We start from the raw sequence: 25,670 nt of genomic DNA, 5'->3' as shown, positions 1-25,670 counted from the left end.
TGGGGCACTTAGAAAAAATAACGCCCTCAAGTAGTCTGAATTTCAGGTGCAATACAAGGCAGGTTGTTTAAAGTTAAGAAGGAAAAAAGTCTTTGATATTATCATAATTACTAAGTGAGAACAAAAGTTCAATATTGGCTGAAAAACGCGGACCAAAAAAAAATTATATAATCACATTTTTCTTTGGGGGCTGCGGTGAAGATCTCTGGAATGGCAGAAGTTAAAAAAGAAAAAAGATGTAGAGAGGGAGGGAAGGAGACTAAGAGGGGAGGAGATTCGTTCAGTTCTGAGGTAGCAGCAATTAGTGGCAATGCACGTAACACTCTGCGTTAGAAGCACGAGCCAGCGAAGCCCAACATCAAGACCACGCTGAATAATTAGGTGGCAGTGATTTGTTGCGAATATACATGCGCTTTTGTCGTTTTCAACTTAATTCATTTAAAAATAATTCGTGTACAAATAAACTTACTAAACAGTAGTCCTTCTGTACACTTATTTAACTATTTTGTTGTATATAGAACATTTTTAATTACTAGTTTAATTGAAGATATGCAGAGAGAATAAACAGTACTAGCATCTGCTGAGATTCGTAGTCTGCAAACTGCTACTTCAGTGAGACTTCATACCTCCTTCGCTTCATCGATTTTGTGCTTCTCTGAGCCGTGCGTAGCCATGCGCCCATTCTCTCGGTTCTTTACCACTGAAATCGGATCAAAGAACTGACTCCTGACTTGGCATTTTCCCTTTTTTTGGAAATATTTAATTGATTTTCATCAGTGTTTTGATTGCATTTGTTTTGGATTTCCTGACACCCCGTTAAATTCTTCATCTGGAAATTGCATGGAAGCGCGAAATGAAATTTTTTGCCTACATCATCCAAATAGTTGCTGCTGTCCAGCTACAAGTTTCACCTGCGCAGGTAGGTCGCTGATCAGATCCACAGTGTGCAGTAGCTGTTCAAAAAGAAATCGTGGATGGTTACAGTAAACGGTGCGATTCTGCAGCCTTCAAGAATAATTTCTGTCTTCACGTTAAATAAGAATAACGTAATAATGTAGCTGGAAACGACCGGCTGTTTCCCGTAGTGGAACTCCCACTCATTGGAGTATATTGAAATATAGGTATCCAAAATGTCATCTTTGTCCGAAAATGCTTAACAAGAAATTAACAAAAACTGTACAGTGTTTAAAATGTATGACTTATGCGATTTTAATAATAACTAAACAACTTGACTTTATTTGAACCTCTCTGTCCTGCTGATTCTGAACCTGTCTATTCGTATAACGTTCTATTGTTTCTGTATAACCGCAATCTCTCAACTCTTGATATCCAGAAAATCGGTTGAGTCATGAAGTGAAACGTGACATATGGCACCGCCAGACTTAACGTACATATTCCTGCACAGGGATATGAATGATATGAAACTCAACTAAAGCACGTGCAGACCGAAACTTTTGCTTATAGTTATAAGTGGACACGGCAGCTTATCTTTTTAAGTTATTAACATATGAGATTTTGCGGAACATATATACGCTTTTATAGTAAAACGTGCTAGACATCACTTGAATCTTTCATGATTTAGAAGGGATGGGCAACTGATCCAAAACATCTGACAATTTTGCTGCTTCCAAAGAAAAAATAATAGATTTCACCGTTTCTGATTTGGTCATACGTTCATTGTTTAAGATTAGAAAATGCAGGTTGTAGTACTGTAGCTTTCTGCTACTGTCACATTTATCACAGTGGTGCGTCAGCACTTTTACTTCTTGTCTGACCGGCGTGCCACAGAGATGGAGAAGGTTCACAGTCCCCCCCCCCCCCCTGCCCCCGCATCCCACAAGGCTAGCCCACGTCTCTGTGGTTCCGGCCATGGACAAAGCTACCTCTGTTCTGGGCTCTGGATCTTCACCTCACCTTAACTTGGCCAGGAAATGGCAGCAGCACACCTGCCAGTGAGCAGCTTTCACCGCCATGCCTCTCACCCTCAGAATTTGCAAAGAAATTGCCACCAAGCACTGGTGGCTTTCAACCACGCCGCCTGCTGCTTCAAACACCCATTCAGTGTAACTTTTTAGCAGGGCCGGCACCGAGTTACATGCCGTCTGCCTCTGCTTCTCATGTTTAATGCAAGACGCAGCTGCCTCTAACCTCATTCATTCCCATTGTCTGACAGTTCATAGAAGGGCCGTCTGCCAAATGGATTGAGAGCAATGGTTGGTCCTCTCTCCAATAGGGTTAGAATGAGTATGGAGCATGAACAGCACAGTTCAAACCTATGGCCTCAGGAATAGAAGAGTCCATCAATCCTATTGAGCTTCTTGTCCACAATCTCAATGAAAGGGCGCAGCAACTCTATTGTTCAGCCAGAGTCAGTAGAGGCAAGAGCGGGCTCCCAGCCAAGGCAAGATAGCAATTAGCTCTTAGCTGATTCATCTGGACATTTCTCGTCACACTTCTGTTCAAGTGCAGTTCTAAAAAAAGAAAAACTAGGCAAGTCATGGAAATCTGGTTGTGTGTGTATATCACCAGTTTAAAATTCAAGTTTTCATGTTTTTTGCTCAATTTCTCTGCTGGCTCACATGTGGGAATTGCATGATATTTGTTCAAAAGGCCATTTTTACACTAGTCTCTGGGAGTAAAGATGGGTTTTTTCCCCTAGTCCTTGCAGCCTCCTTCCCTGTTGCTTTCCTGTCTCTTCCTATCTCATCACACTTGCAAGTAAATCCCACATCCACAAAATAGGACAAGCACAGTATTAAAGAACAAGCTCCCAGTGGTAAGAGCAGATGTTCTCGTTTGCGTAAGACGAGGGCAGATGAGCGCATGTCTGTGGAGCCAGGGTGTGGCCTGATACTTATGCTACCCACTGGACAGAGCATTGTCCCTCAGCAGGCATGTGGAGAGAGAGGTGTCAGACCATTGTGGGTCACTGACCAACCAATGGAGAAGCTAATTTCTCAGTGGTCCACAGTTCCCACTAGTTTTCTCCTCATTCACCGGTCCGCACCATCAGTTAAACTGTTGCTGTCATATATCCTTTTATGCCATTGGAGCCTTTCTGGATCAATTATTTCAGTCTAAGGTGTTAGCTGGCTGGTTCTAATATGTATGTCATTATACCAGTATGTTTAGTCATTTACCAAATAAGTAATTAAAATTGTTGAAACGTGGTATCTCACCTTTACCTTTATAAGTTAAAGGTCCGTCTTGCATTACTAGATTGCTAAAAAATGATTAAAGGCTTACATTTGTGCACAATGTGCAGTAGCTCCATCTGGTGCAGCCCGAAGCTGAAATCAAGAAAAAAGCCTAGACTCTGGGCATCTGCTCGTCTACACTCAGGTCATCCATCACAGAGGGCTAAACGGGGCGGAAAAGCACACATGGATCGTGCCGTTCGAGGGGCGCTTTTCTGAGACAGAGTGTTAAAGGAGGGAGGGGATCATTTGTCGTTGATGAGGACATCCGATCACCTTGAGTGACAGAACAGGGTGAGGCCTTGGATAAGTGCTGTGTTCGTTCCTTACATTTGTAGGTAGTTCGGGCTTGGATGCCTCTTGCTGAGTTGCCCAGAGCTCCAGCAGCCATTCCAGGCTGTTTGCCTGGTCCTGTTTATAGTATCTGGCCTGACTGGACCCACCATGTTTCCTTCCTTCAGCGATTATGATTTTCCATCTTTATTTATTTGCAGGTGTTTTTTTTTTTCTTTGAGTTTCCTGCAGCATACGTCATGTTTGCCGGTCAACTGGTTTGGGCCCCCACACCTGCGGCTGCCGTTACTCTCGGTGGAGGTGGCCTCAGCCGGTCATTAGCCCTGATGGCCTCATTTTTGAGGAAGCACCTGCTTTTCTTGCTAGAACAATGGACACTCATGATGGTTTTCACGTCCTGTTGGGCATGACTAGACTTCATGGTCTATTCCCCCACTCAACAGGTGCCCCTCCTACCGATTTTGGCTTCAGTTATTTTCTGGCTTCCTATTCAGCGTATTCTTAGCTGCTTCCTGCCTTGGGAGCAGAGGTGTTGTGCCACTTGGCAGCTGTTGACATAACCACTGCATGACTGATGCCGCTATCGAGGCCAGTATCCTGTCTGTAGTCATGTCGGCTGTCTGTGCCTCTAACCGGCACTCAAGGACCTGTAACTGTCACCTCAATGCTGATCATACCTTGAGGTCAAACCGGAATACAAGGGACAATTTATTTCCCCCTAACTGTCTGACATTCTCTCATGTAGTGATAGTCATTTCACCATCACAGTTCTAAAATTGAAGATTTAAAACAAAATCCAAAAGGAATCACTATACAAACAGCAGCAATTAAGACAATGCAAATCTAGTTGTGTTATGGTTTCAATGACAGCTGTGCTCGACTGCATCTCAGTTACATCACACAGTACCGAAATTCCAATTCATATCAGTACTTATATGATCTAATTCCGCCCTCCCTATCAGCCCATAAATTGACCTTTTATGGGCTTTGCTCTACTGTTCAATGCTTAATGAAGGTGATTCCTTATGAGATGTGTCCCTGAGTCTAAGGCAGAATGGAGAGCAGCAACCAGAGTGGTGTGATGTCATTATCCTCGAGTAAAGAGATGATTTAGTACAGGTGCTTACTTTACATCAACACTGTAGTAAAATATGACTGTGTAATTATCCAATATGGTCTCAGAGAGTTACAACTGGTAGCCTAGGGGATAGCATGGCAGCTAGCAAAGTAAATAGAGGAGGTGTCAGGTAAAAGTAGTGACAGTTGATCTTAGACAACAAGCTGTCCAAACCTGCATCAATCCCCCACCACTCCTTCCCCAACCCCGTTTCTGCCTCTCTCCTGTGATTGGTCTCAACAGGCTTCCTAACTGTCTTGGAACCCTGTGTCGTGTAATTCCCTGCCATATGCAACTGATGTTTATGCTTCCCATTCAAGGTCCCCAGGTATCACAACCAGGCTGTGTCCAAACTTGAGACACTTGTGCGTGAAAAATAACTGCTGCCTATCTACCTTGAGGTTTGCCACCTGTGGCTTCGATGCTCACATCGGGCTACTTCTCTCTGCAGCATATGTTGTATCCGCAGAATAAGCATGAAGAGTGGCTTTGTGTTTGGGCTTTGAGGTTTCTTCTGAATAGGACCTGGTATAAGGCCAGATGCAGAGGATCTAAGATCTGATCTGAGTATCAGGACAAAGCCATCGTTGTGGCAATTGCCCTAAAAGAATGGCTTTTGGGGGCCAGAGGCAACTCGGGGGAAACTGGGCAATGTCAGCAGCGCTGTTTGTCCATATGCATTTTACCTAGATTCAAAGTGATGTGCTGCTCTTGTGGAAGCCCTCAGCTGCTGTTTCAAATCTGTGATGGAGACCCTGTGGTCGTTGTGATGACAGCACTGCTCCTTTTTTTTTTTTACGCACTATAATGCTCCGTCCCAAGGGAGAGGGTGCAATTGCAATCAGGAAATATGAATTTTTCTTCCCCTTCGGGAGGAGCGTCGCTTGGAGCCGACATCTCCTCTGCAAGGCCTTAATCTCCCATCTGGTGGTAATTTAGTGTGGTTTACACGGGGAGCACAGCATTTAGTGTAATAGGGACGACAATTAGGCTAGCCTTATCTGAGGATTTGTGTATGCATCAAGGGAAATGACTTCTAAGAGCTAAAGCAGCATTTAACAAATTGAAATAGACCGGTGCAGTTGCTTTTATTTGTACATACAGGTTGCAAAGAGCAGAGTATTATTACAAAAAAAAAATCACAGATTATGATAACTACATTTAACCAGTTGAAAACTCTGCTGCTAAATGCACCCTTCCTGGAATTAGAACATGAAATCTCATCAAGCACCATTTATTAGATGTTCAGATTTCCTGGAAAGGAGATGGACATTTACAGAGGGTACAAGTTAGAAAATGTCTTTAGAAAAGCCAACCTATTCTCCCTGCTCCAGACAGGACCTTGCAGAAGTGCATAAAGACAGGGTGCAAAAAAGTGGCTGATGGTCCCACAGTTTTGCGACTTGCAATAAAACACTCCCTGTTTCCTTTAACTCTGTTATTTGCCTGGAAATTTGAAGACTCTGGAAACAAGTTATGTCAGGCCACTGAAAAGATTTGGGGATATTCCTGTTAGGAGTCGTTATTCTTTAAGAGCTCCATCATTCCAGACCCTGTTCTGACCCCTCTGTGTCCAGAATGAAACCACAGCTGCACCCTGTCATATTGGCCCGGTGCCCCCAGTCACGAGGCCTGCATTTGCTGACTTCACAAAAAACAGGATACAGCCTTCTCATTAAACTAAGTGTGCCAAACACGGGCTTGCAAAAAATTTATCCCATGACCAATTGATAATTTCTGAAGTTACTGGATGCAGGAATATGATGTTACAGTGACACAGATTGTACTACAAGATCTCTAAGAGTTTGCTCATATCGTATCACCAAAGACAGGCCATCTGTATGGAAAGATATCAACCAAGGAAGTAGGACACGTTAGGCTGTTTCCATTTGGGTGCATCAATTCCAGAAACTCAATGTCCCCTCTGAGGGCCAATAGAGTACGCCAGCTCTCTGGCTTCATGCAGTGTCACTGGACGTGAGCTTTTATCCAACGTAACCCCCACATTACAGCTTTTCCCATAACTCTCCAGTAGACCAGGCCCCAGCTGGGTCCAACTGCCCAAAAACAGCATCCAGAACATGGCCCGTATGAGACCTCAGAAATATCCATAACTTTCCTTGTATTTCCTGCTCAAATTGCGTTCTTGAACCTCTGGGTCACATCGACATGATGGAGGACACATACAGTACTTCAGTGAACATGTCAAAGCAAAATGGCAGTAGGTTCCTTAGATGCGTTCTTTGGCTTTGTTTAAGATTCAAAGACTCTGAGAGTATGGGCAGAGGAGCCTATAGCAAACGATCTTGCTCTGAAGTGTACTGTCTTGTGGACCACGTTGTTTTCCGTGAACCTCAAGTACTGCGCTTTCCTTTGTTAGTTAGAGTCACAGAATGATTCATCCAAAACTATGGTAATGAATGGCGATATCACCTGACTCCAGGATGTATTGGGAATAGATACAAGAAAAAATAATTCTCAGAGAATTCTGTCACAGTTCAATTACTAGCTGTGTCCCTTGTAGGTAAGTCAATAAAAGGTTGAGAAAAAGACTTATGAAAAACCATACCACAACCCATTATTTGTCACATATTGTTTTGCGAAACATAAACACAGTGCAACTCCAAGCAGCATAACGAACTGAGTTTTATGGACTCAAATACAAATGTTTCTAAAATCAACAGTTCTCAAACTGAATTTTAGTCTGAATGTTGCATTTTGTGAATCTCCTCAGGTGTATGAAACGTATTAGTGGTATGTGACCTGTGACTGAAGTTTAATCAAAATACCAAAGCTGGTGAGAAGAACTTGCTGGGCAGATCTGCAGCTCTTGTGCCAGCAGGTGGCACATCTATAAGCGTAAGAAGTATAGCCCTCAGAATGACCTCAGAAATATTCTACACCATCATCCATCCTAGAATTTAGGTCTGTGGAGTCAACAGCAAGACAGGCAAAAAACACTAGTTGATTGTCTAAACCAGTGATCCTGTAGCAATCACAAATTTCTCTTACGAATTCCAGGACATTTGCTGATAGGCTACTATGGATTGGAAGGTCATTTATTCCGTTTCTCATGGCCCACATTATTTTTAGCTGCCCGTTACCTTCAAGCTTCTTCCAGGCAGTAAACTGCTTCATGTTCTTTCACTCACATGTGGTTGCTAGTTTCCTTATTACTACCATTTGCAACATGCCATGGCTTTACCCTGTCATGCCACAGCCCTTGTTAACCATCATAAACTGTGAAAACAAGCCAGAAGAGTGTTGAGCACTGGACTCCCAAGTGGCTTGTCCAGATGCAATGCTGGGAGGACTCACTGCCAGGAGTGCAGTTTCAGCCCGTAAAGGGGTAAAGTCGGTTTATACCACCAGGGCATCTTGTCCAGTTACTATGTTGGCACCCCTGGGGGATCAACTTGGGCCCTTGCAGCTTGCTGTTTGCCTGCTGTGAGGGGGATGTAGTGTGTTCAGTCCCTGTGATAGGCTGATGCACAATAATATTATTGTAATTCATTGACTTTAGATTTGGTTGGAGGGACACCAGGTTCTTTGTATGTTTGTGTGACTACACAGATCTAAGGATGCTCCCTGGCAGCTCATGTTTATCTATGTGTGATCTTGAGTTCAGTGTCATACATACAAAGGATTGGGTTTTACTCTATTTAAATCCTAATTTAATATATTACTGTATTTTACATTAATATGAAACATTTAATATAGCATTTGTTATACTGGCACTGGACCACTGAACCACAGCTTGCACTGCACAACTAGTTCATAATAAAGATCATCTCAATACTCAGGCAGGCACAATTATTACTTGATTGATTAATAACGCCCTTCTCTCTGTTCCACAGTGCCATCTATGCTGCATGGTTGTGACAAACATTGACATCATTCATCCATTCTTAAACCTACTTCCCAAATGTTTATCCAGTATACAGTAATGAATGAGGGATTAACATTATAATCAGAAAAGATTAACATAAACTTGATTGTACAAAACAAGATGACTGAGATTACACAATCACAATATATAAAACATCTTAAACACTAAAGTGCCACTCTCCCACATATCCCTAAGAAACCAGTTGGGTCACATCTGGAAATCACCATTTCCAATACATCCATACCAGGCAAAGTTAGGACCTTTCATTCAGTGGCTTATACTGTATGCTGTAGAGTATACAAATTTTAAAGGAACGTGACTAGATTTTACAATACCTTACCCAAGAGAACATCATTGTAACCTTTTGGTGCGTGTAACATTCCATTACCTCTTATCCCTGCTGCTCTTCCTACCTAAATATTATAGGAAAGGTAAACACCTCTGTTATGTTAACATTTATAATATCCTATCTTGAGATTTCAGTGATTGAACCCATAAATTCAACTTTCTGAACATTATGTTGTCCAAGTAGTGTACATCCTGGCTCCCAAATTCAAGCAAAAGCGATGCATGTCCCTGCATTTAATCAATTTACATTGTGCAAACCAGTGGTTCAAGCTCTTCTAGCCACAGAAATAGTTGAAATATTCTAGTTTGTCTGTTTTTCATCTGTTTCCCTCTCACACAGTAAAGCATGGAGGGCCAGACTGGGAGAAAGAGAGCGAAATATAAACAGCGACCAGGACACTCTAATATCAGAAAAAAGTAAAAGAGAAAAAAATACTGTTTCATCAGGGACCATTAATTCAGTTTGTTATAAAAATTGTTGCTGCAATACTGTAAGAGCATATTTTGTAGACCTTTTTTTAAAATAGTGAACTACATCTTTAAGTACATATAGCATTACGCTCACTCATTTCTGTGCACATTTCAATGTAATGTTTATCAGGAAACACATATTTATAAACGCAACAGATGAATAAAGTACTAAACAGACTCCAGTTAAGTGAGGAACGAGTGGGAGCAAATCACAGAACCGGCCCGGAACTGAATTAGAGCCTGGTGATGTAGGTCATATTCCAAAACAGCAGAAGGCCACCGACTGAATTGTTGGCATTTATGAGGCTTATTGAGGCACTACTTGAAACAAATATGACTAGACTGTATTGTTTGGCTTTTGTTTTTTTTGGCTTTTTTCATTCTTGTCATGAAACTTCCTGCCCTGCATCCCACAGAAGAAGCGATTATAAGAGATTAAGCCTGACGTGGTTTGGTCAAGGGGGATTTAAGAGAGAGTGTCCAGAGCACTGGGAATGTGGGGACAGGATGAGCCCCAATCCTGGACTTGGGGCAAGGGGTGGATAGAGGTTTCACTACAGAAAGTCTTCAGTGATCAGACTCTGCCGAGATGAAAACAAAAGCAGATGGAATTGATCACCATAACTGATATAGCTCAGTCTGTGAGGCCCACCTCATTGTCTAAACCTTTAATTTTAGGCAGCACAAATTATACAAGGTTCATAAAGATTAAAAGAAAACTTCAGTTAAACACTATTCTTTAGCGCTTTTCAAAAATCACACCCCCCCCCCCCCCCCAAATACCAAAATATTCATGAAAGGTCTACAAGTATTGTCCTTGAAAAATGGCTGTCTTGGGGTATGCTTACAATGCAATGTTACTGGGCCTAAGAGGGCCTTGTATGCATTGTGGACTGAGAATGCTGAGAACATCCAGTAATTCACAAGAAAACCAGTAACGTCACCAACTTGCGGTTACTGGCACTGACAGTAAAGTTACTGAAGCTCGAGTCGCTCTCCTCCTCCCTCACTGCCTTCCTCCTTCTTTCTGTGCCTCTGTACCCTGAGTCTCTCCCTTCTGCCCCCCCATCCTTGCACGCCTGAGGTGAAGAGAAAACCAGGCCTGTCAAGAGGCAAGGTAGCAGGAGGGGCCAGGAGTGGCTACGTGAGGTTCCCCACGCTGTCCAGCCTCACTGCCAAGTTTTGGAGGCAGTCAGCAGCCTCAACAACACCCTGTAAAAGGAGCCAGGCAGTGATGACAGCAGCCATGTCACATGCGACAGCCTCCATGTCGAGAAAAGACGTTTATGATTTTTGCAATATGAGGAAGTTTGCAGTTTTAAAACACCCCACACTAGCAAAACACAGAACCAGAGACCTACAGTATGTGTGGAGTCAAATGTAAAGAGTCACAAACTCATAGGAATGCTCCATGCCTTCTCACGAATAGCCAGTCATTGTCATTCTTTGGGCAGTTCATGTACATTAATGTTTATGCTTATAAGTGTGTCTATACAAGGTCTGGCAGTCATGACTGAGGTTACTCCCATTCTAGTGACGGAGGAGAAATTTAACTGCTGGTCTCTGTGCCATGTGGTATAATTTGATGTCAGAGGAGAACAGGAGTCTGAAGACTAACAAACTCTCTCAGCTGATCAGCCTGCCCCTTCCATCTGTCCCAGGGAGTCTCCCTACATTCCACAGATAATGGCCAGATCTCTGAGGTCCCTGTGGCTTCTACGAATTCCCCAGTGGCCATTCTGCCACACGCCTGCTCAACCCCTCCCCCAGGAAGAACAGTGACATGGCTTGTTCCGCTTATCTCTGTGAAATGCGTGGCTTCAGTGGGGGCGTCAGGCCATGGGTTTTTTCCTATGTGATGCATCATGCTGCAAGCAGGAAAAGATGACTGCGTTTCCAGTGCAACTACTGCCAGAAGGATGCAGCAAAGATCTGTCAGTGGAATTTCAACCAAATGTTGCATAGTTTGTTATGGCTGCCTTTTCTACACCCATAGCCAGACTTGCTGGCTCAGTGTGGGACTCCAAATGCATTGAGTCAGACAGTCTTGTCCATGACACACCCACCCAGCCAACAGCCCCACCCATCAGAATACTCCATCAAACCTGACTGGAGGGATATGGGGAGGGGAAGACAAATCATAGGCAGCATGCATCATTAAGAGGGTCTACAAGTATGAGGACAGCCTCCTGGCAAAGGCATGAAATTTCAGGGAAGCAGGTCACTCACTCTTTAGCTGGCAAGATGCCACAGAGGCCTCACATGTACTATTTTGCTAAGAGGAGATTTCCCGTACTTAGCTCATGGCTGTCCTGTGTTACAGATTTTTTTCCAGCCGAATGGGGAAATAATCATTTTTATCACAAGAAATATAGAAGAGAGGAAAAAGGGCAATGGCAAAGTAAACAGTAGAAACTGTAGTGTAGGAAGCAGTTTGGCACATGGGAATACAATTAATAAATGACCTACCCTAAATCTGGCACTTCTTGGAAACCCTTCCCAGACTCCAGTTTTGTGGGCCAGACAACTTCATGTCTGGATTTTGCTTGCTGTGGTCCCATTTTCTGTCACAAGAGGGCTGTATTGCATTGCATCATATTAGGGTATCATTACCATCAATATTGATACTCTCAACCAAATCACACACACACACACACACACACATCAGGTATACCTATCCTTATGGGGCCCTCTCATTCACTTCTATGGGAAAAATGCTAACGCTAACTATGACAACTTTAACCCCCACCCTGCCCTAACCATAACCATAAGTAACCAAGCAAAATACATGAGTTTTTGCATTTTTAGTTTTTTCATAGTAGTCACCGATTTTCATAAAATAGAGTTTTCCAAAAAACAGATATTTATCACGTTATGGGGACATTGTGTCCCCATAAGGATAGGTATACCCGCTCACACACACACACACACACACACACAAATAGCAAATCTAGTTCCATAATCTGTACACTAACGTTTTCTTTTATTGAAAAGCCATTGTCGTGGAATTCTATTAAAGTGTCTTTGACCACGTTTTCTTTCTTCAGTTTCAGAGTTTTCTGTCCGGTGCCAACAGCACATTTGAAGGTAAGAAACATCTTGAAAACTGTACATATCACAGTCTTGAGTAACAAATTAAATGAAAACCTATGGACACACCCCAATTGCTGTATTAAAAATGGAATTCCCAACACTGCCAAATTTAGCAGCAGAAATATGAATGATACATCATCCAGTAAGGTATATCAGATTGCATTAAAGCTAATTTTAAGAGACCTTGTTCAGGGCACGACAGCATGGCAGGGATAGGTTCCTGAAGAGCAGTGAGATGGTCCATCTTTGAAAACAAGCCGCCTGTTTTTCACATCAGAATGATCCGCCTTCCCCTAGGCTGTTGGTGGAAGTGTTTCTCTTCAAGCTGTGGGAACATAAGATCTGGAATTTGCATGGAGAACAGCATGCTGTAAATCGGGGATGAAAGTCAAAAGGTTCCCCGTACAAGAGGGGACTGCCAAACCTACACAGGGTGCACCGTGTGGCTTGTTCTAACCTCTGATGTTTAATCAAAGCCACACAGTGCTTCAAAAATAAATCAAGACAGCTGGTCTGAAAAAAAATATAAAAACAAATTGTTCTCAAATTGCTGATAGCAATTGTATGGGGGGGGGGGGTGCTATGGTCCGAAAGTAAGGTTTCAGGGCAAGGCAAACGAGGACAGGTTGAGGTTAGCTTAGGTTTATACAAAGCAGAACCACTCATCTGCAGACTGACTACAAGAGTAGCCCCATCAGGAATTTCAAGCTATTAAGAGCACTGGAATGCAGTTAAAATATATGGTCACATTTAGCAATGCATTAGATAAGGGGAACCAGATCTTAGACAAGATGCTGTCAGGGACACCAGGAGGGACCCTTGCAGGAGATCAGACTATTTGAGTCTCCAAATCTCCCCCCCGACTGCCACCTTCTCCAGTCTGGCCTGCCTGTCGCCGATTCCCAGCTTTTCTTATAATGAGCCGAAGGAGATCATGGTGATTACATCCATAAAGGTTGTTTTCTCATTCCTTCCTCTGTTTGCTGGGCCCCTGTTGAATATGCTGTTTGTTTCCACACAGTGTTAATCCTAGTGGAAACATTTCACAAACACCTTTCACTGGGACTGACCATGACCTTACAGCTGCCTTTTTCCTAAACCTTTGTGTTTCAGTCGCACAGGTCTGCTTTACACTCATTCATTCCTGACAGGGGTGTAGAACGTCAGTGGTGCATTGTTATACGACTGCTCAGCCCAGCAGTGTGTGGGAAAAAATGTGTTTTTGTTACCCTGGAGCCATGCAACTTGAGCGATCAGGCTGTTAATGTCATTGTGTGCAAACCTGCAGATCATGACGTGAGAGGACAAGTTTTTTAACATGAGGAAAGACCCTTAATCCCATCACATGACCCGAAGGCCTACGTGCAGATCCCAGATCTCTCTGGTCACAGCAGTTTGAGTGACAACTATGCCGCCCGCTGTTGTTTCAGTGGTGTCATTCCAAGACGTGTGGGAGCGCAGCTTCTGTCGCACTATCGAAAAGCTGGTGGAGGTGGTACAGGAATATCCCGGGGAGGTGGAGCACATCTTCAGCCCCTCCTGTGTGCCCCTTGTGCGCTGTGCTGGCTGCTGTGGCGACGAGAACCTGGAGTGCCGGCCCACAGACACCAGCAACGTCACCATGCAGGTAAGCCGCTATGTCCACAGAGTACAGGGCCATATTACATGGGATGGTCATAAAACTTTACGTAAGAAGGACCCCAAGCATTTTGACAGCATCACCCTTACCCTTTTATCGAAGTTTTGTCCATTCATCCTGCTCAAGAGCAGCCAGAGGATGGATGGAGCCTAATTTGAACGTCCCTATCCTTCCAGACATTTAAACGAATGCTCATTAGTCTGTTGTTTTTCGGGGTTTGATGAAAATCTCTCCCATACCCTTGTCAGCTGCTGAAGATCAAGCCAGCAGAAGGAGACAGAGAATATGTAGACATGACTTTTGTGGAGCATAAAGCATGTGAATGTAGGTAAGAGAAAAAAGGCTCATCTCCCTGTGTTTTTCAAGCCTCTGCGGGAACGCGAGATGTATACAGAATGTTTGCATCCATATTAGAGCGTGCAGCTGTACTGTTTAACTTTAAACACTTTATCTACCCATCTGCCTACCCATCACTTGTCCACTACAGGGTCATAAGTCAAACATTTTATGATTATGGTATTTAAAGCTAACTGTGCATTATCTTCATTGTGTGTATGAAAACATCCCTCTTATTTTTGTAACTAATGCTGTATTAAAAGGACATATCTCAAAGGATATGCAATATTAATTAATATATATGTTGCCTTTTTGTTTACATTATAGCCTCGCAGTATATTTTATGGATTCTTCTTTCATACTAATTCTTAGTATAATTTATGTATTCCTGCAGAATTTGCGTTGGGCAATTTCTCACTTTAACGATGTGTTTTCTTAATGTCCACAGACCCAAAAAACTGCTGAGAAATGGAAGGTAAGCAAACTCTTGTCCACAATTACTATAAGCAGTATAATGTGTGCAATGTTTGTGTGCCTGTTTCACCATTGTGTGCATTGCAAATCTTTTCCACCATGCAGACGGAGGCAGAAAGGGAGAGGGAGGAAGAGGAAGGACAAACAGAGGCCGAAGGATTGTGATACGTGAGTGTCAGGCTAACCGTTGGTTTCAAGAAGTTTCCCTATGTGTTATTTTTAGCAGAAAGTGAAAAGCAATGTTGTTAAATGACATTCAGGCTAAGAAAAACACTTTAAAAAGCACCCTGACCATCAATACTCCTCCCAAAATCCACATCAAAGGAACAATGGTATAAAAGTTGTAGGGATGGGTTGTCAAATAAAGATTCTAATTCCGCCTGCAAGATTATTTAAATCTTCTTCTGATCTGCTCTTCTTAGTTTTTCCACTTGAGGCGCAGTACTGTGCTGAAGGAACAGCATATTCACATGCTGAAAAAATAAAACTGCTTGCAATGGCAACCGAAAACAAGCAAAATTAATGAATTGCTGGTGGGACCGAAGAAACTGCTGGCAGAGAAATCATGTGAACGCTGGGCCTGTAACACCCTTTGCCCCTGGGACACTAGATGCTGAATGACCCCACCCTCTGACCCCAAGCTCTCACTAATACATCATTTAGGACAAAATAAATAAATGTAAATGGAAACCACCAATACTTTGGAAAGTGGACATTTTCATAAGGCACTGCAGACTTTTCGTCATTTGCAGGTAATTTATGGTCAACCTGTTTGGCCATTCAAAATGTACCTTGATACCCTCCTTTTAACAATTGGCAAGGTGTTGTTAACGGATCTGAGGGCCAGAGTGGCTTCTTAACTGAAATTTGTTTGATACCCCTGCTGTAAGGCAAAGAGAGGGAAGCAAAAAAGTCAGGCTTCTGAATGTCATGTAAGAGGAATATCAGCTTAAATATCCAGCTTACTGTGGAGTTCAGTAGGATTCCTAGTTATTATTTTTTGTTTGTTTTTTTTTGTGGGGGGGGGGGCTTCAAACTTGAAAGTGTACTGTATATTGATGAAATAGAAACACATATACACCTCCCCAGATATACATATCTTATTTGTTCCTTAAAAATAGACCTTTTCCCGTTCGCATATCAGTATGAAATAATGATACGCTATTATGATACAGGGCTGCCAACTCTCACACATCTGGCGTGACACTCACGCTTTCAGACTTTCACGCAAGAAATCTTACGGCAAATTCATATTATTCCATTTTCAACCTAAAATTAGCTACATCAAAAGTGCTGGGGCTGTTTGCTACGGAAGAGGATTAGGGCCACCATGAAAATATTATTTGAATTCTGCATTAAAGTCAGAATTCAAATAATATTTTCATGGTGGCCCTAATCCTTTTCCGTAGTTTGCAAACCTATACATTATTTACAAGTTAATAAAACTGTTACATACTGTATATGTAAATGCGTTTGCATATGTGGGCAGACTCGTCTCGAATTGAAAATCTCACGCCAGCCAGCTGACCGAAGTTGGCAACCCTGGTGATACAGTATGTGTATGAAAAAGTAAAAACTTTTTTAAAAACACAATGACTGCTGGTTGAGTAAAATAATGCGAACAAGAGAATTCACTTACTCTTTAAGGGAAAAGCTAGAGAAATGACGATAAAGGAAACGGCGAGCTGCAGCAGGGGGCTGTGGTGAGGCAGGGCCTTTCATCTCGGATTTCGGCCTTTTTACAACTAAAAAGCTTGGATAGCCGCTAGGAAATGTAAAATCTGAGGTGGCAACGTAAATGAATTTACATTGTGAATACTTAATTCCAAAAGGAATTTGGTAAAACCTACACATTATGCTGTACGTTCCTGTTAAAGTTTGTCCATTTTTTTTTATCTCTTAGGTGTCAGCCTCCACGCAGGTAACTGCAGTCCTGCCCCCACGGCGACCTCCACCTGTATTTATCTCCCCTCGGCGGTCTTCTAAGCACTTTTCCGGATATCGTGTCGCTCGGCACCTGGGACTGAAGCGGCGGGGTCGCCATCGCCGCAAGCGGCTCGCGAGCTGCGCGGGAACAGGGAGGCATGGCGGCCGGCGGCCGGGGGAGCGACTTTTACAACAGCTGAGCGGATCGTGAAGCGGACGAGCAAGATGAAGGACGAAGCTCGACACTGGAGATTGAAACAGTAATCCAGAGGACGGTGATATATGTTTTTCATATTATTATTATTATTATTATTATGATTATCATCATTATCATCATCATCATTGATCTGACTTCAGCCAGTATTTATTACAAAAAACAGACAAAGGTTTTAACGCAGACCATGATTTAAACGGTTTTAACAGCGTACTGTATAGTATTCTCCTTGTTAGAAGGAGGAATAGAGAACTTATTTAAGGGAAATAAGGACCTTAAAGAAACTTAAAGGAATATTTGCTCCTGTAAGCTTTCTAAGGAGATGAACAGTGGCGATCTTATGCGTCCGTTGCAATGCATCTTAAACAGTTAGAGAAAGAATAACAAATTATTTTATGCGTCTTGGATTTAATGTCTTCTTTTTCCAAATCACGGACGTATTGCTCTATCTAGTGGCCGTGATACAGTATAACGCCAAGTTGGAATTTTTGAATACGTCAACTTTCAGTGTACAAGATTATGCAAGTCCTAAAAAAAACTTTATGTACAAAAATTTAAATTACAGAATTGTAATGAAATATTTACAAGGTAGACTTTTAAAATGTGAAGCACAATGGAATACCTTGTTAAATATTGTCTGTTTCTGTTTATTCTATAAACTGCTTTTAAGTATCGTTTTCAATCCAAACATACACTGCCCGGCCAAAAAAAAAGGTCACAATTTGAATTTATATCAGCAAATACTTAAGAGCCAATAACTGGATCATTATTACAGCTCAGCAACGTTATGCAGCAATAAAGTGAAGTCAGCTGAGTACCTGAATCTACTGAATGGCCAGGTTACACCTCCATCCATTATCAATGGATTTTTTTCCTCCCTGTTGGCATGGGCATATTCCAGGACAAGAATGCCAAGATTCAATGGGTTTAAATTGTCAAAGAGTGGTTCAGGGAGCATGAGGAATCATTTTCACGTGTGACTTGGTCACCACAGAGTTGTGACCTTAACTTCATTGAAGGTCTCTGGGATGTGATGAAGGCTTTATGGAGGTTCAACTCACTTGTCAATACAGGATCTCGGTGAAAAAATGAATGCAAATCTGGATGAAAATAAAGGGTGAGATGTTGCGTAAGCTTGTGGAAACGATGCCATGACAAATGTGCACCATAATCAAAGCTAAAGGCGGTCCAACGAAAAATTCAAATGACGACTTTTTTTTTTTTTGGCCTGGCAGTGTATTTTCCCAAAGAACTATAATGGAAAATAACAATGTTAATAATGAATTTGCACACCAACTGAAATAAAAAATATTGCCCATTTGAAAAGGTTCTAGACTAATAGAACAATATTGCGAAATACTGACAAAAAATGGTATCCAGTTTACAGTTCCTCTAATTCTTTGTCATTTTCCAATGAAAGTTGAGTGTTTTCATGTCCTTTTTGGGTAGCATATTATCACACATCTCACTGTTTTAGGCATTTTGGTATTTATGAATCGACACGGGTAGGTATCACCTGCCTTATATTTTTATTTGAAGTCACCAATTACAGTTACAGGGTGGGAGTTGTGGCCTTGTATACTATACTATAATTAGCATTAACTTCTTATTCCTAGAAGAAAATCTCCCTATTTGCTAAGTCAAGCGACGTTTTATGAAAAAATGGGGACTATTCACAAGCGCAAGGGACTCTTCTGACACAGATGCTGACAGGGTATCTTATATAAGTCTTCCTTTCAATTCACTGGCTACATTTCATGAACAGTGGGATTTTCTTTTCAGTTTCCTTTCACTCACAACATATGTCTCAATGTAAAGAACGATTGTAAATGTGTGCCAACATATGATGCAGGAAAGTTTGTAAGTCTTGTGTATAATGTATATTGTACATATATATAAATAAATGTATTACTGTTAATAAAGAAAGCATTATATTTAATAGAGTCTTTGTGACCCATGTCTTTGAACACAGCAAGGAGATGTGTCATACATCTGACAAATATCTAACGTGTTATAGCTGAACAGTAATATGTTATGCTGGAATGTGTCGGTAGTGTCATAATAAGGTGTCCCACCCAGTACTGAACCCCCCCCCCCCCCCAGGTGAATATATTGGGAGTGGCCTGCTTGACAGCTTGTTATTATAACAGCGGTACAGACCAGAGTCCCCAGTGATCTTAGTTTTAATTTATTTATTTTAAGAATTAATTGATTGGTTGTTTTGAACAAAACATGAAAGACAGGCAGTACCCATGCAAGTTAGTTTGAACCAGCAATCGGTATAGGCCAAGATGAGTGATACACCAGCATTTTGGCTACTGGCCCTGTAGCCTCCATACAAGGGCATAAATTACTGGGAGATGGGGGATTGTAACCTCTCCAAGTAATCAAAACCGGCCAATTCAAGCCAAAATAATCACACAAAGAGTGGAGACCGCAACTCCTGCAATGTTCAACCCAAGATTACACCCTTGCCTCCACATGACAGCTTACTGATAACATGGTCACGATAATGATTCAGTACAGGTACAGGATTCATCCATCTCATATCCAAGTCTCTAGGCTTAGAGTGGTCTATTCACCCTTACTCTGTATTAAACTCATTTTTAACATTCCAGTGATATAAAATGCTGCGTCCGCCTTATTCAATATGTGCATGTTGCTCAGTACCACCAGATTGACAAAATGTTTTAATGTTTTCCCACACAGCACCCTTTGTTTTCACCACTTTAAAAGGAGCACCAAAGAGTGTGTCCCAACTCTGAGTTCGCAAGACCTGCAGTCCCCACGGTTTCTAAATCCAAGTAGAATGGAAATACCTCAACAAAAATGCTGATGGAGAGTGGTGTTCAGCATAATGAAAATGCTTAAAATAGCAAAGTCATAAAATTATATTTGCACATTTAAAATGATTTTTCCTCATGCATGTCCAAATCCTCTAAATTAAAATAACTCCTACGCTTTTATATATAGTTACATATTATCAATTGCACAGTAGCATATAATTTAAATCTTAAAGGTAAACTACTTCTGGGTAAACAAATAAAGGCTTTCTTGCACTGCCAGGGCAATTACGTAACCACTCATTTGGTAGTAATGTTTTTTCCTTTTACTTGGCAAACTATTCAAGTTCTTAGCTAATCATATACCGTATTACATAAGTAGCACATGTGTAAGGCACTCCCATCTCACGTTAGAACACTATGCTCCCTTTAACTGCTCTGTTGTCGAGTAGGTCACGTTTTCTGACTCAATGTTGAGGTCCGCCACCAATCGGAGAAGCCAAAAAGCGCAATGGGTGGGCTCTTCACGTAAAGCTGAAAGTCCTCTTGACAGTTGCCTCGGTAACGACTTGCTCGGCGGCGCCGTAAACCGCCGAACAGCGTCGTAAACGTGACGTAAAGAAGAGACCAGTCGTGTGAACGACAGCCTTCCTCGCTCGGATTCGCAGTAAACGCGCCGATGGCTCAGTGAGAAATTCGGAGTTCCTCATTTAAAGAAGATTCGTCCTCCCCCCTTCCCGGCATGTGACTGTGGATTTTTAAGTGGGTGGCTTTCTTGTCCTGTGTTCTGCACCGTGTAAGAGGACTGACGTGCTGGATAGGTGACGGCATCGGGCAGACAAACACCCCATAGCCATTAGACGGTGAGCTCTTTATGGCTAAATGATAATTAATTAGTTTGGCGGTTGGTTTGACAGATCGCTTATATTAACTTTTTGTGGTAAAATGCGTTTGATTGTAGTTGTATGTCTGCAGTAAAAATTAAATGAAACAGACTCGGGTGGCTGCGACTGTGTGGTTGGCTGTAGCTAGCGAACAGCCCCTCTGCATGTCAGAAATAATCTGCTTTCCATCAGGCATAATTTGTCATTATTTCAGTAGCGATTAATGAAATAAAATGTTCAAAATTATTATTTTGTCTCAGTGCTATTCTTTTCCTGTGAAGCCATACATGCGTGTGGATCAGATCAGCCTGCAAGTTCCGTTCTGCCAGATGAAAAATGCCTCCTGTCCTTATTATCGTCTCAAAAGCAGGTCGTGAGCGAATGTGGAACATGTTTTAATAAGGGACCCTATACCCGGGAGCCAGTGCGCCACGATTTTTGTATGCAGACATTGAAATAGATCTTGCTAGGTCGCGTTCAGTATTAAAACTTTTCACTTAAGTGGATTTATTGAACAGTGAATTTCAGGAAGTAGCAGGAAAGTTAGCAAATTGTCAGCGATGAAATTATTACTTTGTAGGTATATTAAATTGTCTATGCCCTGCATCGTTAATACTCTGACCACGATGTGAAATTTTGACTGGTTCTTCTGTGTTCCAGCTTCTGGCCTTCACTAGCCGTCCCTTCTTCCTGTATCCATCTGCTTTCTTGCCCTGAAAACAAGGGAGATGCAGCTCACCTGAGGAAGAGGAGGGTGAAGTCACCTGAAGATGAGCAGCAAAGTCAAAGGAGGAAACCACAGGGCCCTGACAGCGGACATGAGAAAGCTCTCAGCGTCCAGGTCCGAGTCGGAGAAGGACTGTGGCTTTTCAGGTCTGTCCCTTAAATGGCACCTTTCCTGACAAAAGTGATAATGTTCTGCCTCTGCCCACAGCTAGGTCACTGTTTCCTCTGCTGTGACTGTTTAACTCCAAGTTTTTGCGCACCTGGCTTGGGATGCTCTGGGGCTGCTGTCATGGCTACTCGGAGCACCTTCCTGTTTGTCTGTGAGGTGTCATGTGGCTCCTGCAGCTGTGGGAAACTGACCCATATCCGGGTCCCAGAGTGTTGTCTCATAGCTTTATTCATACTCTGGGCAGCTCGAGTCTTTGTCTCCTGACCTCCATGGCAGGATCTGTGGCTGTCGGCGGCGTCATGCAGCTTCTGTTCGGACGTTAGTGCTGGCCTGACCTGCGGCTTCTCGGTCCCACACAGATACCAGCTCGGGGTATCTGAGCGCAGTGGAGCAGACGGACTCGGAGGACATGAGCCGGGGGCCAGCTGTGCGTGGCTCGCAGTCGGGGCCCCCGGTGGCTGTGATGGCGGGCCCCTACCCCAACCTGTCCCCCATGATCATCATGAACAACGTTGTCCTCAAGCAGGTAGGATTTTTGGGATATTCAATTCCAGAGAATAAGGGTGATAATCAAAGGGGTGTTCTGTGTTTTTTCATATTTGACCCCCTCCCCCCAGCCTAATGCCACCGCTCCAGCAGTGAAACCCTGGGGATTTCAGCCTGCCCTGGAAGTGCTTCCTCAGCCTCAGGTGGTCTTCCTCCAGCCGGTGGTCTCGACCGGTGACAGATCGTCCACGAAGAGAACTCCCAACAAACAACGAACCCGGAGGTACTTGCCCATCCTGAAGTCCTACCCCAAAATCGCCCCCTACCCTGGAGAAAGCCCGTCGGACAAAAGCAAACCCAGCTCCTCTGAGCGGAGCGTTTCAGCACCCAGCCACGGGGTCGGGCGCCACCGCCGGCGTCACCATCGTGACAAGCAGCCAGGCCATGTGGCAGACTGTGGTGGCTCTGCCAAGCCTGCAGCTGCCAGCCCTGGGCCTGCAGCCCCCAAGCGAAACCTAGCAGCTGCAGACATAAAAGAGGCTGGTGTCCAGGCGTTGGCCAAGCCACCGTCAGCCGCACAGCCACAAGCCTCGATTCAATCCTCTGCTGCCCCCCCTTCGCCGAGCCCCGAGGCCGGACGCGTGGACAACATCGTTTCTCCCTGCAAGAGGCCCGCCGTCCAGGACCAGGCCGCCGAGGCCTGCTGGGACGTTCCGGAAGACGGCACCGAGAAGCGGAAGCGATTCTGCAACACGTACAACATCCTGCAGCGGTCAGGCCTGCTGGGAATCACGCTGCGCACCAAGGAGCTGATCCGGCTGAACCGGCGCACGCAGGGCCAGCTGGAGCGGCTGCGCGAGCACACCGGCCTCTTCCTGCAGGCCGTGAGCAGCGGCGACCCCCAGGTGTGGGCCAAGCTGCAGCTTACCATGCTGGAGGCCCCCCCTAGCGGGTCAGAGGAGGAGCAGGTGGAGGGGCTGCTGGAGAAGATTGCCCAGGACAGCCGCGCCTGAGCGCCCTCTAGACGGCCGACAGCCCCTCTCCTCATCTCACTTCCTCTCTTTAGGTCAGCGCGGCGCTTTAAATCATTGATGTGACACCATTTAATTCACCGTTAAACTCCCGATGGGGATAGAAGACTATGGATCTTCAGCCGTTGCCTGTTACGGTAACACCCCCTTCCCTTGTAACCTGTAACAGAATTCCATAACGTAAGGTTTACGAGCCCATTTCGCACTTCACGTGTGACGCGGTTTCACATACTTGGGGATGTGACCATGACAGCCAGAAGAGAGCGGCGAAAAATAGCAGGGACTTGGGTGCAGTTTACTCGCCATTGTAAATGGGTGTTCCATTGCATTTTATTTTATTATTTTTTAAAATAGGTCAAAAGCCTCTCACTTCTTCCTAACCTGTCGGCTAGTATCGCAATGTTTTTGTCCCGTCACCCCTTCTTCTGAGTTTTGGTGTGAAATCTGTCAGATGGGAGGGTTTTGTGTATGCGTGGGCGGGAGGGAGTAGTTGGTGTAGGGGAATGGCAGGCCCAACTAAACAGGCCGGTAGGAATGTACGCAGCCTTCAGCTGACACCTTTTCCATTCATGCCGTTTACAGCTTTGAATGGCCTTGATTCAGAATATAAAGCTAAAGGGGCTATTTTTAGATGTTATCGTTCTGTCTTCAAGAGGTTATGCATATTGATATTAGCTGAAAAGGCAAACTTCACTGTAGCAAATTGGCCCAGACCTAGTTTGAAGTATAAAATATGCATGTTTTTTTTAGCCAACTTTATGAGGGTCGTTGAAATTAACAAGGCAGCAGCTGATAGGTCTCGTAAAAATGTTTCTTGTTTTTCACAGGTTGGAAAAAGAGAGTGACCCTTTTTAACAATTAATTAAATACTTGTAATTCCATGCGCTCGCTTGAAATGATATCTGTGTGTAATTTGGTGATGGATGACGAGCTTTGCGGCTTTTTAAACATCAACACGGTGACGGTGGCATTTTCTCTCAGTACCCGTGTGATTGTGGTGACACTGATAGTTTTTCACGTTTCATCAGCACGTTATGGTTATTTTACTCTGGAGATACGCGTGATGGTCATCATCGTTCGGCTACCTCTATAGTGACAAAAGACGTCCTGTTCGCTTGCTACGTGACACGTCCAGCTCCCCCTCTGCTCCACAGTTATCCATTGCACCTTGAAGACAGTGGAGATTAATAACTGGTACTCTGGTGACTGGCCATCAGAAATGTAACTGAATCAGAACTGGGGTCCTGGCAGTCACATGTCACATGACTCATGGTTTCTTGTGCAGTGCCTGCAGTTGGCAGGACACGTGAAACTGTCAACCTTCCTGAGCCTCCCGTTGGCGTCTAGCGGGATGCCCACACCACCTTTGAGTAAGCCGCCCTTGTTGCGACCCGTCTTCCCTTTTTTACACGGGTGGTACCCGTCGTTCTTCTCGTCGTGTGCTGAAATGTCATTCCCTCTAAGGGATTTGTTCACCCAAAACCCAAAAACTTTGCATTCAATTTAGTTTTGTGTTTTACCCAAACTAATACTGTGTAGGCCTATTTCAATGTGCTGTAAATGTGGTTTTCATTACATCTGTATGATCTATACATGAGACCATATGTGTTTGGTAATGGTCTTGTGTCTGAATTCATAGTATATGTATATAAGTCATTATTTACTACTATTTACAAGAAATTATTGTGTGTGTATATATATATATATATATATATATATATATATATATTAAATATAATGATGGTTTGTCTTATCTCTCAGTGTTGTACCACAGTACTCCTAAAGTAATCAATGCTGGTTTATCAGCTGTGTGAGTTGTTGCTTACAGATTCAACACAGCAAGTAATATCTTACCTGATTCTCAAATGTCTGTTTCCCCTCATTAATACGCTGTTGTGTCTGTCTTACGGGTAACAGGCACCTGATAGGATCTTTACAGAGCTTTTAGTATATGAAATAACTGCAAAAAAAAGAATCAGTTTTGAAAAACTGTGATGTGATCAGAAGCTTTTATAAATCTATAGTAATGTGATTGTTTCTACATGGATTTGTAGGTTAGGGGTTAAACCATAGAAAAACAGAATAGTTTTCCTGGTATTGATCATAAAGTTTGTTTTTTTAATTGAAAAACTTATAAAGCATTATATTATTTAGGAAAGTAACTTGCTCTTCTATTCCCAAAGGGAGGAGGAAATGTTTTCAAAGCTATGCAACATGGATGAAGATGGTGAAAACAGTCTATTGTTTCTATCATTTGTGGTTTACTGAAGTGCACTTTTTTGTATTTTTTTAAATTGATCATTTGCATTGACGTTTGCTTAATAAACTTTTTTTTTCGACCTGTGTTTGTCCAGTGATTTGCTGTAAGTGCAAAAAACAATGCAGGAGCGGTAAACAAGAGCAGTTTCAGGAGAACTTTATTGGTTTGAAATAAATAAGTGAAAGATAATACAAATAAGTATGTATCTGTTTATAACAATGTTTTGGCATTAATATATTCCAGTTTTTCTCAGTGGCACATGGTCTAAGTAGATTAAAGGTATTTCTCTGTAAAATTTTCAACTTGAACAAACACTTGAATTCAAGAAGAATA

The 25,670-nt window shown here is 43.0% G+C and overlaps 2 protein-coding genes and 1 long non-coding RNA gene across 5 annotated transcripts; 2 read left to right on the top strand and 1 right to left on the bottom strand.

Annotated features, from left to right (window-relative positions):
- Nucleotides 1-290: 290 nt before the first annotated feature.
- pgfb (placental growth factor b) lies at nt 291-18,937 on the top strand. Its single transcript, XM_023828536.2, has 7 exons — nt 291-919; nt 12,364-12,403; nt 13,840-14,036; nt 14,297-14,376; nt 14,833-14,859; nt 14,964-15,026; nt 16,762-18,937. Exons 1-7 carry the CDS (start codon nt 854-856, stop codon nt 16,781-16,783), a joined length of 495 nt encoding a protein of 164 aa, XP_023684304.1. The 5' UTR covers nt 291-853; the 3' UTR covers nt 16,784-18,937.
- On the bottom strand, nt 5,660-16,765 carry LOC111852515 (uncharacterized). Of its 2 annotated transcripts, none has more exons than XR_002840246.2 (4): nt 16,498-16,765; nt 12,593-12,734; nt 11,786-11,894; nt 5,660-10,528 (listed from the first exon to the last, which is right to left on the bottom strand). It is a non-coding gene; the product is annotated as an uncharacterized lncRNA (long non-coding RNA). The 2 variants fall into 2 exon arrangements; XR_002840247.2 differs by having other exon boundaries at nt 5,660-10,395.
- A 1,410-nt stretch (nt 18,938-20,347) lies between the features above and the next one.
- cipca (CLOCK-interacting pacemaker a) lies at nt 20,348-25,416 on the top strand. Of its 2 annotated transcripts, none has more exons than XM_023828547.2 (4): nt 20,348-20,543; nt 21,326-21,538; nt 21,920-22,086; nt 22,178-25,416. In XM_023828547.2, exons 2-4 carry the CDS (start codon nt 21,436-21,438, stop codon nt 23,057-23,059), a joined length of 1,152 nt encoding a protein of 383 aa, XP_023684315.1. In that variant the 5' UTR covers nt 20,348-20,543; nt 21,326-21,435; the 3' UTR covers nt 23,060-25,416. The 2 variants fall into 2 exon arrangements, with proteins under 2 accessions (XP_023684315.1, XP_023684314.1); XM_023828546.2 differs by having other exon boundaries at nt 20,351-20,644.
- The last annotated feature ends 254 nt before the right edge of the window (nt 25,417-25,670 follow it).

Source organism: Paramormyrops kingsleyae, chromosome 14 (assembly GCF_048594095.1).
Source record: "Paramormyrops kingsleyae isolate MSU_618 chromosome 14, PKINGS_0.4, whole genome shotgun sequence".
Taxonomy (NCBI): domain Eukaryota; kingdom Metazoa; phylum Chordata; class Actinopteri; order Osteoglossiformes; family Mormyridae; genus Paramormyrops; species Paramormyrops kingsleyae.
The sequence above is the reverse complement of the archived record's forward strand: the minus strand, read 5'-3'. Positions and strand labels throughout refer to the sequence as shown.

Excerpts from the sequence above, each read along its gene's own strand:
- pgfb (XM_023828536.2), top strand. The coding sequence starts at position 854 with ATGAAATTTTTTGCCTACATCATCCAAATAGTTGCTGCTGTCCAGCTA. Across the intron at positions 14,037-14,296 it reads CCAGCAACGTCACCATGCAG|CTGCTGAAGATCAAGCCAGC; the intron begins GTAAGCCGCTAT and ends TACCCTTGTCAG. Across the intron at positions 14,860-14,963 it reads AAACTGCTGAGAAATGGAAG|ACGGAGGCAGAAAGGGAGAG; the intron begins GTAAGCAAACTC and ends TCCACCATGCAG.
- cipca (XM_023828547.2), top strand. The coding sequence starts at position 21,436 with ATGAGCAGCAAAGTCAAAGGAGGAAACCACAGGGCCCTGACAGCGGAC. Across the intron at positions 21,539-21,919 it reads GAAGGACTGTGGCTTTTCAG|ATACCAGCTCGGGGTATCTG; the intron begins GTCTGTCCCTTA and ends GGTCCCACACAG. Across the intron at positions 22,087-22,177 it reads ACAACGTTGTCCTCAAGCAG|CCTAATGCCACCGCTCCAGC; the intron begins GTAGGATTTTTG and ends CCCTCCCCCCAG.